A 16,635-nucleotide genomic window follows, 5' to 3' on the forward strand; every position below is an offset into this window, starting at 1 on the left:
TTACTGCAGATTCACACGTGTATGGTTTCTCCACTTAATGAACCATCTGTACTACATGTATTTAGTGGCTAAGCTACGCGGGCTGGTGTCTCCGGCGTCGCGGAGGCGGCTTCGGCTTCATGTGCACGTATTTGACGTGCGTGGCGAGCCAGCCCGACTGCGTGAAGGTTTTACTGCAGATTCACACGTGTATGGTTTCTCCACTTAATGAACCATCTGTACTACATGTATTTAGTAGCTAAGCTACGCGGGCTGTTGTCTTCGGCGTCGCGGAGGCGGCTTCAGCTTCATGTGCACGTATTTAACGTTTGTGGCGAGTGAACCCGACTGCGAGAAAGTTTTACTGCAGATTCACGCGTGTATGGTTTCTCCACTTTGTGAACCGTCTGTATTACATGTATTTAGTAGCTACGCTACGCGAGCTGGTGTCTCCGGCGTCGCGGAGGCGGCTTCATGTGCACGTATTTAACGTTTGTGGCGAGTGAACCCGACTGCGAGAAAGTTTTACTGCAGATTCACGCGTGTATGGTTTCTCCACTTTATGAACCGTCTGTACCACATGTATTTAGTAGCTACGCTACGCGGGCTGGTGTCTCCGGCGTCGCGGAGGCGGCTTCAGCTTCATGTGCACGTATTTGACGTGTGTGGCGAGCGAGCCCGACTGCGTGAAGGTTTTACTGCAGATGTGGCAGGCGAATGGTTTTTCACCGGTGTGTACCTGGTAAATTACAAATGGTTAAGCAGACGTTGGTATTATTGGGGTAAAATAGTTTTGACGTTGACCTCATTCAATTGCTTTGATAAGTACATTGATTGAGTTAGATGTGTAAAGAATATCTAAGACAATTTAGTGCTTAGAAGAAGAGGCAAAAGGGGGAGTTATTATACTCAGATAAAAAATGTAGGCGCAAAGAGTTGATTTCCCATGGAAAATATGAATTACGCGCCTTTTTCTTCGGACAAAGTGGTGTGACTAAGTTACTCACCAGCTTATGTTTGTAGATGGAGGACTGGTGCAGGAAGGTCTTGGGGCACACGGAGCACTGCCAGCGCCGCACGCCCGTGTGCGACACCGAGTGGCTCTGCGGATCACGAAACGAACATTTCTATACTTCCCGTAAACCAGACTGAGGACCGGAGTCGTTAACCTTTTCGACGCCGTGTCAAACACAAAAGCTGTCACTCAGACGCCACGTCACCGAAGTATCAAAACTGAAATTGAACTTTATGCATATGCACCTAAGTTTATGGTGCTCTGTGGTCTATGACCGATTAATCCGTCTTTGGCGTTGGACCTGCGGTGCGTATATATCGGTCATTGGCGTCCAAAAGGTTAAACTTCGCATTAAAGGCCAGAGCACACCGACTGCGAAGGCGTGCACGTGCGCTAAAATGTTTGAACCGTGCACGCACACGTCACGCAATCGATGATCTTGGTTATCATTTCGGTTTGCGAATAGTATACCCTCAATCGTCAATCTATGAACTCAAAACAAAAACGGCTGTTTTAACTTTGGACGCATAGATTGACGAATCCAGCAACATAGAAACTATTTTGATGTATTCAAAAGGTATTTTAATACAAGATACAGTACGTAGCGGCCCCTTTTTTAAATATATTTCGTTAAATTGAAATAATCACGATTATTTAGCAGTGGCGCTAGTGTGCACGTTGATGGGTTCTTAATGTATTGAGTGCTACCTGCTAAGCTGGAGGTGGATGATCCTGATGATTCTGGGTTTGAAGAAATGCTTATAAAAATGTATGTTTGGTTGTTTTACACACCATAAAACAAGGACTTTGAGAGTGACCCTAGCGACTGTAACACTGTAACTGTAACCATGACCACGAGTGACAAGAAAAAGTTGACTCACCCATTTACAAAAAGCTATTTACTAAATGTAATATTCTGCAGCCTCGTCTCCATATCGCGCGGCAAACCATCGAACATTGGCTCGCGCGGCAGCCGCGCGCAATGGATACCGGGCGCATCGAGTTGGCTCGCGCGGCAGCTGTGCCAGCAATGTTCGATGGTTTGCCGCGCGATATGGAGACGAGGCTTCAAGGGATCCTGGTCAAGTACAGACCTGTAGCGCGGCGGGCGTCATGTAGCTCTTGGGGCACGCGGGGCACTTGTAGGGCCGCTCGCCCGTGTGCGTGCGCTGGTGGTACTTCAGCCACGTCGAGCTCTGGGAACCAAGCTAAATTATTAGGGCACATAACGTCCCAATCTCAAAATATCCCTAAACATTTCATTAATCATCCTTTTTTAGTCCTATTTTAAAATTAAATCATGGTAAGATAAAACGCAAATTTAACCTAAAAGCCACGCAGGGGAGGCAGGGGACCATTCGGCAGTCGGGAGGCTCGGGCACCCCCTTGTAAATCAGGACTCCTCAGGTGCCCCAGTCTCCCGACTGCCCAATGGTCCCATACCTCCCGTGCCTATTTAAAAAAACCGACCAAGTGCAAGTCGGACTCGCGCACGGAGGGTTCCGCACCATCAACAAAAAATAGAGCAAAACAAGCAAACGGTCACCCATCCAAGTACTGACCCCGCCCGACGTTGCTTAACTTCGGTCAAAAATCACGTTTGTTGTATGGGAGCCCCACTTAAATCTTTATTTTATTCTGTTTTTAGTATTTGTTGTTATAGCGGCAACAAAAATACATCATCTGTGAAAATTTCAACTGTCTAGCTATCACGGTTCGTGAGATACAGCCTGGTGACAGACAGACGGACGGACGGACAGCGGAGTCTTAGTAATAGCGTCCCGTTTTTACCCTTTGGGTACGGAACCCTAAAAATCAGTACTTTACCAGTGTTATTTATTTCAATTATCTTTTAGCTTCAGAATGCTCCGGTCATTAAGGTACAGTCTAAGAGTTATTTGTTTATCAAATATGAATATCTGAATCTATTCCATGGCCAATAATTACAATTTTAACATTATGTGTAGTGGGTGGTTTGGAAATGTGATGTCTACCCCAAACTTTTTCATACACTTTTCGTCGGGTAGTTGCACAAATCTCTGTTTTGACATTTTGCTGGGACATCAGTTGGTCGCGACTGCGACCAGTGAAACCTGTGTCGAAACGTCGGTAAATAAAGGTAATAAAATAAATTCGCGATAGACCCGTCTACATATAAATGTGAGTTAATATGTTATTCCACGGCTACTACATTCGGCGGCTACATTCGGGCTATGAAAATCTGGTAACTAATATTTCGATCATGAGTAATGCGTTTTGATGGTATTTTCTTAAGGCCTCTTTTATGAGTTTACTGTCTGGATATCCCTTTCCGCATTGTCTGTCTGTATATGTATTATACACATATGTGTATGTATCGATGTACTGACCGGATATCCCTTCCCGCACACCTCGCAGATCTCTTCAACCCGCTTGATCTGCACTTTCTTCGGGTACATGTGGTACAGCATGTCTGTCTGTCTGTTTGTATGTACTGACCGGATACCCCTTCCCGCACACCTCGCAGATCTCTTCAACCCGCTTGATCTGCACTTTCCTCGGGTACATGTGGTACAGCATGTCTGTCTGTCTGTTTGTATGTACTGACCGGATACCCCTTCCCGCACACCTCGCAGATCTCTTCAACCCGCTTGATCTGCACTTTCCTCGGGTACATGTGGTACTTGTAGAAGCCGATCTTCTTAGGTTTGATCTTGAGGTGCACGCGGTCCACGTGCGTGCCGAGCGAGGACTTGGTTGCGAACGATTTGTCGCACTGAAAATACAATTTTCAATTTAAAGACGCCAAGATTGCTTACCTTCTTTCTAATGCTAAAAAAACAAACTATATTTATTGTCGTTGTCGGCCGACAACAACTCATGGCGCTAAATACTTGATGTGCCGGTTCTATACATAGTAATAGTTAAACGCTTTCGTTAAAGTCAACAAGTTAGCTGATAAGTAGTAGTTAGTAGTAATCTCTCTGCTTTGCCTTAAGGTTGACTGGTAGAGAATGCTTTTGGCATTAAGTCCGCCTTTTGTACGATAAGTTTTCTTTTGTGCAATAAAGTTTAAATAAATAAATAAATAAATAAGTGCAGCTACAGATATATACTTGGTCAAGCAAATCTAGTCAGTACAAAAAGGCGCTAAATTTGAAAAACCGCGGGTTAGCAACACTACGTTTGAATTGTTCGAAAATCGCGTGTCATTTATATCTTATCTGTGGAGCTGTTTTCTTTACATTTCATCGTTGTTCGATGTATATTGTATGGTATCCCTAAGACACAAAAAAGCGGCCAAGTGCGAGTCGGACTCGCCCATGAAGGGTTCCGTATTTAGGCGATTTATGACGTATTAAAAAAAACTACTTGCTAGATCTCGTTCAAACCAATTTTCGGTGGAAGTTTACATGGTAATGTACATCATATATTTTTTTTAGTTTTATCATTCTCTTATTTTAGAAGTTAGGGGGGGGGGGCGACACACATTTTACCACTTTGGAAGTGTCTCTCGCGCAAACTATTCAGTTTAGAAAAAAATGATATTAGAAACCTCAATATCATTTTTGAAGACCTATCCATAGATACCCCACACGTATGGGTTTGATGAAAAAAAAAATTTTGAGTTTCAGTTCGAAGTATGGGGAACCCCAAAAATTTATTGTTTTTTTTCTATTTTTGTGTGAAAATCTTAATGCGGTTCACAGAATACATCTACTTACCAAGTTTCAACAGTATAGTTCTTATAGTTTCGGAGAAAAGTGGCTGTGACATACGGACGGACAGACAGACGGACAGACAGACGGACAGACAGACGGACAGACAGACAGACATGACGAATCTATAAGGGTTCCGTTTTTTGCCATTTGGCTACGGAACCCTAAAAAAGAGCATTTTTTGTGTACTAGGGATACCATACTTTAGTTTGTTTTACATTGCTACTGACATATCCAGCTTGACAGACTATACATACGTCGTCACACTTGTAGACCGGCTTGACGTGCGCGCTGTCCGCGTGCGCCGCGAGTCGCTCCTCAGTAAGGAACGTCTCTCCACACTGCGGGCACGCTCTGAAACATGGCTTGCTTTGAAAAATGCTGTTGCAAATGTTTAACCTGTTTAAAAATATATCAAAAACGGGTCACTCCCGTATTTTACGTCGAAACGCTCATTTAAGTCCGACTCACGCTTGACTGCACATTACTAACAGGTTTACCTGTCATCTATAGGTAATTTTCAAGGAAGGTTATTCAAAATTTTAGGGGGGGGGGATGGTCTGACAGACATACAGACGCACAAGTGATCCTATAAGTGTTCCGTTTTACGTAACCCTAAAAAACAGACTATAGATGCTAATAAATTTGGGCTAAAAACCTTAGTTTGGGGTCGCATCCGTCAGCTGACGCGTGTCTGACCACGGCGTCGAGGTTCTCAAACTGTACGCCGCACACGAAACACTTCAGCTCTTTGATGGGCATCTGCAACAATACACAGTTTGAGAACTATTTTCGGAATAAGTGGGGTGTTTAAGACGAAAGTGGAGGACCCGCACGAAACCGCCTTTTCATGTTTTCATACAAACAAACAAATTATTTAAAATATTTTGACCATTGGGTTGGCCGGTCGAAGTATTTAGCAAATGGCGCCAACATAGCTTGCCCTCTCAATCCATAGAATAAGGATGCTGACACATGTTGAATTTTATAACAAAATCTAGTAAAATAGATAGCAAACGAGCAATTTATCACAATAATGTGGATATTAAAATAAAATATTGAAAAATTACAAAAATACAGGACCTGAAAGTTTCAAAATTTAAGTTTTTTTTAACTTCAAAAACGATAAAAGTAAGGGATTGGATTCCTTACATTTCATCCAAAAAAATATTGTATAGCAACTATATACAAAAACGCAATATTTCACCGACAAAAACGCAATTTTCTTGTTTTGTCCATACTACAAGAATGGCTCCCAGAGACCTTGACGTCACGTTCCCTTATCGTTTTGTTTAGGGCGTTTCGCGAATGAAATGCGACTGTCGGCCTTTGTTTACAATTTTTGACTTTTGTGTTACTTTAATGCAATGGGTCCCATATAGACATTTGATCCTAAAATCAAACCCGATCGATTGATACCATAAATAAAAATTAGTCATGTATAGATGGTCAACCAAATCTTGTCAGTAAAAAAAGGCGCGAAATTCAAATTTTCTATGAGACGATATCTCTTCGCGCCTACATTTTTCAAATTTGCCGCCTTTTTCTACTGTCAAGATCTGGTTGACCAAGTATAGCCTATTATGACAAACTTTTGGTTTTTTAATGCCCTGGATGTCAGCCCTTTAAGCCAAATCACATAGAAAAAGAGGCAAGCTATGATAGGGTCATCTATGCAAACCTTCAAGGTCGTAGCCAGTCAGTGAACTAGGAGGCGGCGAGTTTATAGGCTTGGGGGGGGGGGGGGGCAATGGCCACAGAGGGGTATGCATTGTATGTAAAATTTGAGCTCCAGGGGGGGAAGCAGCATTTTTGTTATATGATATTGAACAAGAGTAAATGAAAGTTAGACGAAATCAATTTTCACCAGAAAAATTACTTCAAAACAAGTGAAAATTTTTCGTGAAAATCGACTTAATTTCAACGTAATTTTGATACTTAAACAATCTACAACATTTTCTAAAATTGTTCTTATACATCATTTTGTATAATTTACCACCATAATTTTTTGATGAATTTTTAAAAACTGCCCCTTCTCTTCATATATTGCCGGTGACGCACGCTCGGGACCTCATTATTAAAAGGCAAGATGAGAAGACGTGCTAATAGAAACCAATACTTGTTATTTAGATATTACGTAACAAAAGGTGTACAATTTCAACGACTAGGTATCAATCTTACATTTTGGCTCTAAAATTTTAAGTATAAGTACTAACATAGGATGTACGTTTTTCTGATTAACTAACAAAATATGAATCGTGTGGCCTAAAAAACATTTTTATTTATTCGTGATGCGTTTCTTGGTCGTTTTAAACGTACTATTTTATTTTTTTTGTGTTTTTTTGTTAGTCGTGTTTTTGTGATGTATTTTTTCCTTGTTTTTCTTCCACTGACCTTCCTATGCGCCATGGTCTTATGTTGCTGCAGGCCCCGCTTCCCGATAAAGGTCTCCCCACACACGTCGCACGTGCCGCCCGACGCGTTCTCTAAAGGGTGCTGCACACGTATGTGCGTGTTGAACGTGGTCTTCTTCTTGAAGGTAAGGCCGCAGTATTTGCACTCGAACGTCTTGCCCGAGTGGAAGTCCGAGTGCATCATGGCCATACCTCTGTGAATGAAAAAAAAAAAGAAATGTTTATTTGCCTTTTTCCTCGCTACCCTGACCTAACCACAGACACAGGGCGGACACGCCATACATCAAAAATGATTTGCGTTTATATGTGTGCGCGGCACGTCTGTACACGCGTCATTGTGTATGTGTGCGTAAGTCGTTCTACTGAGAGCATGCCAGACCTATCACAATTTGCCCACTAGAGAGCCATTTAATAGGCCATTTAATGTAAACTTTTTTTTGTTTTTTTTTGTTAATCCTACTCATAATCACGCGCTGTTTCAGTCCTAATAGGAGAAGCAAAGTGTCCTAAGATTTTTATTTCAATTCCGTTATTTCACTTTGTGTGACGGTAAAAATTCAAAATCTGAAAAAAAATGAGGAAAAAAAGGATTTTTTTAACCACTCACCGATGCCTGGTGACGAGTGGGCAGAGCTTGCAAATAAACTTGAGAGTGTGTGTCTCCATGCGCCAGTGCAGGCGCGTCGGGTGCTTGTTGCCCACCTGTGTCGAGTGACGAATGGTTGTTGCTCACCTGTGTCGAGTGACGAATGGTTGTTGCTCACCTGTGTCGAGTGACGAGTGCTTGTTGCTCACCTGTGTCGAGTGACGAGTGCTTGTTGCTCACCTGTGTCGAGTGACGAATGGTTGTTGCTCACCTGTGTCGAGTGACGAGTGCTTGTTGCTCACCTGTGTCGAGTGACGAGTGCTTGTTGCTCACCTGTGTCGAGTGACGAGTGGTTGTTGCTCACCTGTGTCGAGTGACGAGTGCTTGTTGCTCACCTGTGTCGAGTGACGAGTGCTTGTTGCTCACCTGTGTCGAGTGACGAGTGCTTGTTGCTCACCTGTGTCGAGTGACGAGTGCTTGTTGCTCAACTGTGTCGAGTGACGAGTGCTTGTTGCTCACCTGTGTCGAGTGACGAGTGCTTGTTGCTCACCTGTGTCGAGTGACGAGTGCTTGTTGCTCACCTGTGTCGAGTGACGAGTGCTTGTTGCTCAACTGTGTCGAGTGACGAGTGCTTGTTGCTCACCTGTGTCGAGTGACGAGTGCTTGTTGCTCACCTGTGTCGAGTGACGAGTGCTTGTTGCTCACCTGTGTCGAGTGACGAGTGCTTGTTGCTCAACTGTGTCGAGTGACGAGTGCTTGTTGCTCACCTGTGTCGAGTGACGAGTGCTTGTTGCTCACCTGTGTCGAGTGACGAGTGCTTGTTGCTCACCTGTGTCGAGTGACGAGTGCTTGTTGCTCAACTGTGTCGAGTGACGAGTGCTTGTTGCTCACCTGTGTCGAGTGACGAGTGGTTGTTGCTCACCTGTGTCGAGTGACGAGTGGGCAGAGTTTGCAAATAAACTTGAGAGTGTGTGTCTCCATGTGTCGGCGCAGGCGCGTCGGGTGCTTGAAGCGCGCGAAGCAGAGGTGGCACTCGTTAGAGCCCATTATCTACAATATCATATAATTTGAAACCCTTGGGGTCATAATGCTCTACAAGTTTTTAAAGAGCTGTCGAAAAGACTGATCGACTTCACTGGTGGCCGAGGAGCTGGCAGCTTTCTCGCACAACGTATTAGCATCGCAATACAGCGGGGAAATGCTGCCAGCGTCCTCGGCACTCGGCAGTTTTATTTTACAGGTAAGTTAGTTTTTTTTTAATGGTACAGTACATTAAAAAAAACTAGGTTACCTTAAATATTATAGATTTTTTAAAATCGGGTAAGCTAGTTATAGAAACTCAGTTAGACCCGTTAATGACATTAATTATGTGTAGAAAACGCGGGAGTTTAAAGTGTTATAGAAAATACAAACCATAAAATACTATAAAAATTACAACTATGTAAAATTATAAATGTAAGTTATCTTTTGTATGACTTTTATGTAAAATGTCAATATACATATACATGTGTACCTTCACGTGTGATGCATAAGTGTCTACACTTGCACCCATATGTCGAGCTACCTATTCATTTTTTTTTATTGTTCAGTCGCCATCATATATAGCGGAGCGACCAAGCTCACAAATATCTGAACACGCCTCTGTTGCCAAGGCGCTGCGTGCGTGTTCAGATATTTTTGAGCACCTCGGCAGCTCCGATATATCTGAAGGCGACTGTACTACATAAACTACCTTCGTACCAAATTTCAAGCCCCTGCCTCCCCTAGAACTGTCAAATAATTTTGATGATCTCACCGGGTCGTGCATTTTCTGGTGGTTTTCGAACGTGGCCTCGGAGAGGAACCCCTTGTAGCACTTGTCGCAGCGCAGCAGCGCGCGCGCATAGTTGGCCGACTGCTTGCGCGCTTCCATGTCTTTTAGCTGTTCCTCTTCACTTACCTATGACGAAGTGTTGGCTTTCCAATAATTAAATAAGTTTTTGGCAAAAATTTAATGGTACAAGCTTTTATCGCTGACTGTTTTCTTACGACAGACAACTAATACTCATCGAGACAATTCTAAAAACCACTAACACAATTAGGTTGCGTTGTTTCATCACAGAGTTCCTATGGCCACCTCCTGTCTCCATCATCAGATCAGTTCGACAGTACCATATTATTGTATTGTCATCAGAACTACATACAGCTGCCAATTTTCATGACGCTACGATCCTTGGAAGATGGTTAAATTAGTTACCTTAGATTCCATTACGTAGTTAGTTACATACAGGTCGACCTAATAAAAGCTTGTTAAAAAATCACGGAAGAAACGAGAAATAGTCGAGACATTTTTATATCAAAACCATGGGATAATCTTGGAACGTTAGTAAATAATATGTAAAAATTGTAATGAATTATTTTTATGTAAAAAAACCGGCCAAGTGCGAGTCGGACTTGCTCTAGTTTTTGTCGGACTCGCGCACGGAGGGGTGCGGAACCCTCCGTGCGCGAGTCCGACAAAAACTAGAGCAAAAACTCCATCAACAAAAAATAGAGCAAAAAAATCGTGTTTGTTGTATGGGAGCCCCCTTTAAATATTTATTTTATTTTATTTTTAGAATTTGTTGTTATAGCGGCAACAGAGATACATCATTTCTGAAAATTTCAACTGTCTAGCTATCGCGGTTCATGAGATACAGCCTGGTGACAGAGGGACGGACGGACGGACGGACGGACGGACAGCGAAGTCTTAGTAATAGGGTCCCGTTTTTTACCCTTTGGGTACGGAACCCTAAAAAGCGGTGGTGGCCCAGTGGATATGACGTCCGACTTTCTATCTGGAGGTCGCGGGTTCAAATCCTGGCTCGTACCAATGAGTTTTTCGGAACTTATGTACGAAACATCGTTTGATACCTACCACTAGCTTTTCGGTGAAGGAAAACATCGTGAGGAAACCTGCATACATCTGCGAAGAAATTCAAAGGTGTATGTGAAGTCCCCAATCCGCATTGGGCTAGCGTGGGGACTATAGCCCTGAGGAGGCCTGTGCCCAGCAGTGGGACGTATATATTAACATTTTGTTAAGAGACAAAAACAAAAGCAACTCACCTTAACTATACTGATATTATAATTATTCTCAAACTTGATATAATCCTCTTCACAACTAAAAAACCTTTTGAAACCCTTCTTCTTTCTCTTATAAGCCTTCTCTGTCTTATCTTCTACTTTCTCTTTCACTTTTACTTTCTTAACAGTTATGTTAGGAACTTTTTTGACATTTCTACTCTTTTTAACCTCTTTGACTACTTTTCGTTTTCTTAACACTTTTTTTAGAGGTTCTTTTTCCTCGGGGGATATTCTTTTTTCTATTTGTTTTAATGGCAAATCATCATCATCATCATCATCTATAGAATCAGCATCATTGTATACATCATGAGCTATAGTTTGATCATTGTCGATAAAATCTATGTACTCTTTATGGTTTTCGTCATGTGTGATTTCGATTGGTTGATCTAGATTGTCTATGGTTAGATGCAGTGACAGCTGGTTGGTTATCCTGTCTATGGTGCGTATGAAGTCTGTTGTTAACTGCAAAAAAGAATTTATAGCATGTAAAATAGTGTCTCATAATAGTTAATAGTGTAGTTGAATTTCAAACTACTTAATTAAATCATAAAATAAAAATAAAAACAATAAAAAAGCCGAACGCGGCGAGAGCGTGGCCGAATGTCACAGGCACCTGCCGCGATAGCAGAGGACGCTGGTTCGATTCCAGCCTGGGGCACTGGAGGCTTAGGTCACTTTTTCTTAGCATATGACATTTATTTAAAAGTTAATAAAAAAGTATTTTATTTCCTGCTACAAATATGTTACATGGATGTAAGTATGTTTGGTTAGTTAGATATCAGTTTTTTTTTAATTAATTAAATTGGTTGTTAGCATTTTAAGGTTGAAGGCCTCTCTTAACTAAATTAAGAGTAAATAAATAATTAAAGCTTAAGAAGGCTTGTGTTGTGGGTACTCGGACTGCGATATATGTATACATGGTGTCCCTAAAACCAACACCAAGACTTAAAGGGATTATTGAAGAGCTGATGAGCTACAACAGCGGTCGGCAACCTGCGGCCCGCAGGCCACATGCGGCCCGTGAAACTGTCACTTGCGGCCCCCGCGAGCCTCCCTGGTTATTTTTTATGTAATATTGACAAACAACAATGTCTGATAAAGTCATAAATATTAACAAAGTGCATCCCGCATCAACTTCGTTAACTACTATGTGGTCTTTGGTTGCTAAAAGGTTGCCAACCACTGGGCTAGATTAAGCAAATTTACCCTTAATGAAAATCTCATTTTATTTGAGGTAGTTAAATACAAAGAAAACACCAATGACTCAAGAACATCACACAAATAAATGCCTTTACCGGGATTCAAACCCAGGATCATCAGCTTAATAATGTATAGTAGTATAATATAAGCTAAAACAAAACAAAATTTGCATTCCATTATTGGCGAAATGGAAATGGGCAGGACATTTGGCGAGATACCAAGACAAGAGATGGACTCTCCATGCAACCAGATGGCCAGGCCTCACGGGAAAGAGAAAGGCAGGAAAACCACGAAAAAGATGGGCTGACGACATTGTGGAGGCAGCGGGAAGGGACTGGATGGATACCGCTCAAAATAGAGTAACATGGCTAAGCTTGGAGGAGGCTTTTACCCTAACAGGGACCAAAAAAAATGAAAAGAATAATCTTTAAGTAATTTGTAATAAAAAATGTAAAAATTTGTGGAAATAAAAGGCTATATAATAATAATAATTGGCGAAATGTGCTGAACTCCCAAAATTGTATGTTAACACGTTATTTATGTTCCTACCTCATTTCTAGCCAATCGTAGCCAATACATTTCTATTTCTATTTTTCATAGGCATGGTCACTACCCACTAGGCCAGACAGTTCGTCAAATATACACTTACAAATTGTTGATGAACCAGAATTTGCTTGAGAAGGTCCTGGGCGCGGTAGCAGCGCTCCCGGAGCCCGCAGCTCTTGAGCAGGAGCGCCCGGCAGCAGGAACACAAGTGCTGCGGCAGGCCGTCCCATGCGGATAACTGGTTAGTAGGTGAAAAAGGCCAATTTTAATTAACTTATAAGTTCTGATTTAAACTTTCACGATTTTTACACATTTATAAATTGTAATCGCGTATTTAAGTTTAAGATTTACCTCGGACGTTTCGAGGACGGCGTTAGTTATTGAAGGCTGGCTAGTTATTGAAACCTTATACTGAAACTAATTCTGTTTATAGGTGAATAGAATTAATTTTTAGTTTAGGGTGGCCAGTTACTGGCGAATTAGCCTATATCCAAAAAAGATAGCTCAGTACATTTTACACACGCATGTCATAATAGCAAACATATATTTACCGTTGTGCCCATCACATCGGCAAAAGTTTCATCGAGTTGGTGTTCATATATTCCAAACAGTTTGGTGTCTGTGGCGAGGCAAATACGACACGCCAACACATCTGACGATTCTATCTTGATTTCAGTCATTTTGTGAATTAAACGCTATCTCATTTTATTGAAATCAGTTAAATAAACAACATTAACCACTTTATTTTATTTCGAATTATTTTATTATTAAGCGTAGCATTTCTTTTGACAGCTACGTTCAGACTTATACAGATGAAAGTTACGTAAATATCATTAAAAAATTCACATATTCACCTTAATACAAACTAATAAAGTCTATATTTGTCTGACTAGTGAAATAATTTTTTACACAGGACAACAGATTTGAACAAATTCGCACCTATTGGAACATGAACATGGTGATTATTTTAATGTTGCCAGCAACAGTCGTAAGATTTCTACCATTACAATAAAAAAAGCTACTATTTGACATGGGCATGAATCTAGTATTTTAACTGGATTGGGCATGAGTGGTGGGGATGACTGACAGAACGGGATAGTTTGTGAGAGTCAGGATGGCGGGTGTATGTAAACAAAAATAAACAAAAAGCATACCATATTTTAGTACCTAATTTGTACTATTTGGTACCTCATATACAAAAATTAGTACCTCACGGTATTTAAAGTTATCAGCAAAAAACGTTACACCCGCCAACCTGACAGTCAGAATGGCGGGTGTATTTTATTACGCTATGATCCCGCGATTATTGATAAATTCTATAAAAGCCAAATTTTAGTACCTTTTTAGTACTTTCATATTCAATTATAAATTGAGCCATTTTATTTGTGGTTTCCGAGTTATACTCATTTTACATTTTGCATTGCTATTAAAAAAATTCAGGCGCTTTAATTTTTCACCGTATTGATATCGTTTTTAAGAAAAAACGCTACGCTACAACTATTTTTATTACGCCAGGATTTAGTACCTTTCATGATTAATCTGTTACCCTTTCACGGGTAATCTGTTAGGTTCAATTAACTATGAAAATTACGTCTTACAAATGGCCAGGCGCCATGTCAAAGGATTCTTCCTAAGAAGAAATTCCGCTCTTCGTTGTGCATGTAATTGTGTACATAATACCTACTCTTAAGTAGGTACATGGTGATTAATCAAATAAGAAGAGTGGAGATCGAGGGGGGGAGGCCTTTGCCCAGCAGTGGGACACTGTAATTGTATAGGCTTATAATAATAAAAATAATAGGCCCATCTAGTGCGCGGCAAGTCCCCACCTGCCTCGATAACTTGTGAACACATTGTTATGGCAGGTGTCCGTACGTCTTTGTAATAACCCAGTCTCATAGTCCACCCAAACTTCAATCCATAGATCGGTATACTGTTCTCTTTTTCTACAATAGTCCCAATGCCTCTGTCTATTGTTGCACCTGTGAACGGGTTCCAGCAGGCGTTCTACATGACATAAAAGCTCTCCAAGGGGCCTCTACGTGTTGGATCTGTGTCCCCACGCAAGCCTATCAAAAAACCGGGATTATAGGCCCGTGATATCCAAGGAGATACAAAATAATAATATTTATAATAATACACTAACTATCCGTCCTGAGCAATTTCTATTTCGTTAATGTCTGCCCTATTATTGGGCACATTAATGTGCAATTGTTTTACAAGGGGCAAAGTTGTTGTTTAATATCCTCGTGCTAATATTGATACACGAGTAAGTGAAAGTTTCAAAAATAGAACCATGAGCGTAGCGCGTGGTTCTAAAGTACAGGAATCTTGAAAGTAGCGAGGGTTTCAACTACAACGCATGAGGCTTAAAAAAACTTTGCTACCAAATGAAACACAATTTCTTTCCACACCAACGCGAGGAAAATACTTAAACAATTTGAAATCAAATTAAATAAACGAATGCTGTAATTATTAGTGGCTTTTGTTCACTAAGTATTATACATTAATTAAATTTACAGAAATAGGCATGCACGTCATGCTCGGCGTTTTGGCACTTTTATATGCAATTATGATTATGGTAAGTCAGGATTATGATAATCATATTGATCATATGACCAGTCGATAGAGTGTGTGCAGAAGAGTCGTGGAATGTAAGGCATATTTATACGAGTATAAATATTTTTTTCATTTTTATTTTCAAGGCAGCCCATACATTTCACGACTCTTCTCTTTCCGCACAGACTCTATTAATCTTTACAAGAAATTATAATTTTCACACTCGACTTAAAATAATAATTATTGTTGAACTTTTTTAAGGATGCACATGTTTAGCGGTATTTTTTTAACACCATTTCATGATAAAAACAAAGGTGTGTTACTAGTAGATTGTTAACCAAGGGATGAAAGGCACTCATTTCTGCCGAGGTAGTTTGGTGCTCGAACGCAGTGAGAGCGCCAATAGTCCGAGGCTGATATGATGCCTTTCACTCGAGTTAAACACTCTACTTTTCATTTCGAATACGAGGAAAGTAAAATACGTGTTTTATTAAAACATGACTAAGTATAAAATTATATATTAAATCTTGAGGGTACTTATTACAATTACCTCACAATTTAGGCAAAAGTATCGTTATTTATGGAATGGGGAGTTAAATATCAGAATGAAAATTGTATAACAAATCCATTTAAACTCAAATTTCAATTGCTTATCGTTAAAATTTTAACATAGTCTTATTTGCAACTTAACGTAACATGCTCTACGTAGTACGTAGTGCAGAAACGTATCATCAACACCTTTTAGAACAACGTTCTATCAGAGCATAAGAAATATATTTCCATCCATTTTGATCCTGATTTCGGTTTTAAGTTTCGTTATTTAGATTTACTTATTTCCATCCGCTCTAAAGGAAAATTAAAGACACAAAAGGCGCTAATAGGGTTCAGTAATGAAATTTATAATGGTACATTACGAAAATCTTGCACAAACACGGCTTGCACGTTTTTATTTAGATAAAATAACGACATTTGAAAAAGTAGTCGATATAAAACAGTCAAACACCGATAGGTTATTAATCTAATATCTATACTTAATATACCTCCCTGGCAACGGAAATGCACTTATTTTTTGGCCAACCTGTATACCTAGCTAGTGTGAATCATTAAGTTGACGAAGAAGAAAGTTTGTCAAGGAAATGCTTGCGCAGCATAGGTACGCTTGAATGTGAATTTGGTCTGCGCTTACCTGATAGAGAGTGGGAGAACGTTCCAAAGTCTGATAGCCTATGCCTGTACATGTACCTACATACTATGCCTTAAACAGTTTTTTGAAAAAAAAAACACTATAGCCTAGTTCGGACTATATTAGTCGAGTGGCGAGTATTTTAGTTGACTAAAATCGGTCAGCTAAACTAAAATCGTTCGCACTACAGATGAGGCCACAATGAAGAGCGGAATTTCTTAGGAAGAATCCTTTGACATGGCGCCTGGCCATTTGTAAGACGTAATTTTCATAGTTAATTGAACCTAACAGATTAACCGTGAAAGGGTAACAGATTAATCATGAAAGGTACTAAATCCTGGCGTAATAAA

General features: G+C 40.6%; 1 protein-coding gene across 2 annotated transcripts; it reads right to left on the reverse strand.

The window, feature by feature from the left end:
* Positions 1-184: 184 nt before the first annotated feature.
* Positions 185-13,306, reverse strand: LOC134660133 (zinc finger protein 883-like). Of its 2 annotated transcripts, XM_063515845.1 has the most exons (13): positions 13,095-13,306; positions 12,647-12,781; positions 10,780-11,259; positions 9,488-9,631; positions 8,615-8,742; positions 7,087-7,300; positions 5,351-5,454; positions 4,950-5,046; positions 3,582-3,749; positions 2,089-2,190; positions 987-1,082; positions 560-718; positions 185-216 (listed from the first exon to the last, which is right to left on the reverse strand). In XM_063515845.1, the coding sequence occupies exons 1-12, from the start codon at positions 13,221-13,223 to the stop codon at positions 578-580; spliced, it is 1,938 nt and encodes a 645-aa protein (XP_063371915.1). In that variant the 5' UTR covers positions 13,224-13,306; the 3' UTR covers positions 185-216; positions 560-577. The 2 variants fall into 2 exon arrangements, with proteins under 2 accessions (XP_063371915.1, XP_063371914.1); XM_063515844.1 differs by lacking the exon at positions 185-216 and having other exon boundaries at positions 529-718.
* Between the last annotated feature and the right edge of the window lie 3,329 nt (positions 13,307-16,635).

Source organism: Cydia amplana, chromosome 26 (assembly GCF_948474715.1).
Source record: "Cydia amplana chromosome 26, ilCydAmpl1.1, whole genome shotgun sequence".
NCBI classification, from domain to species: domain Eukaryota; kingdom Metazoa; phylum Arthropoda; class Insecta; order Lepidoptera; family Tortricidae; genus Cydia; species Cydia amplana.

Excerpts from the sequence above, each read along its gene's own strand:
- LOC134660133 (XM_063515845.1), bottom strand. The coding sequence starts at position 13,223 with ATGACTGAAATCAAGATAGAATCGTCAGATGTGTTGGCGTGTCGTATT. Across the intron at positions 8,743-9,487 it reads ACCAGAAAATGCACGACCCG|ATAATGGGCTCTAACGAGTG; the intron begins GTGAGATCATCA and ends ATGATATTGTAG. Across the intron at positions 5,455-7,086 it reads AGACCATGGCGCATAGGAAG|ATGCCCATCAAAGAGCTGAA; the intron begins GTCAGTGGAAGA and ends GTATTGTTGCAG.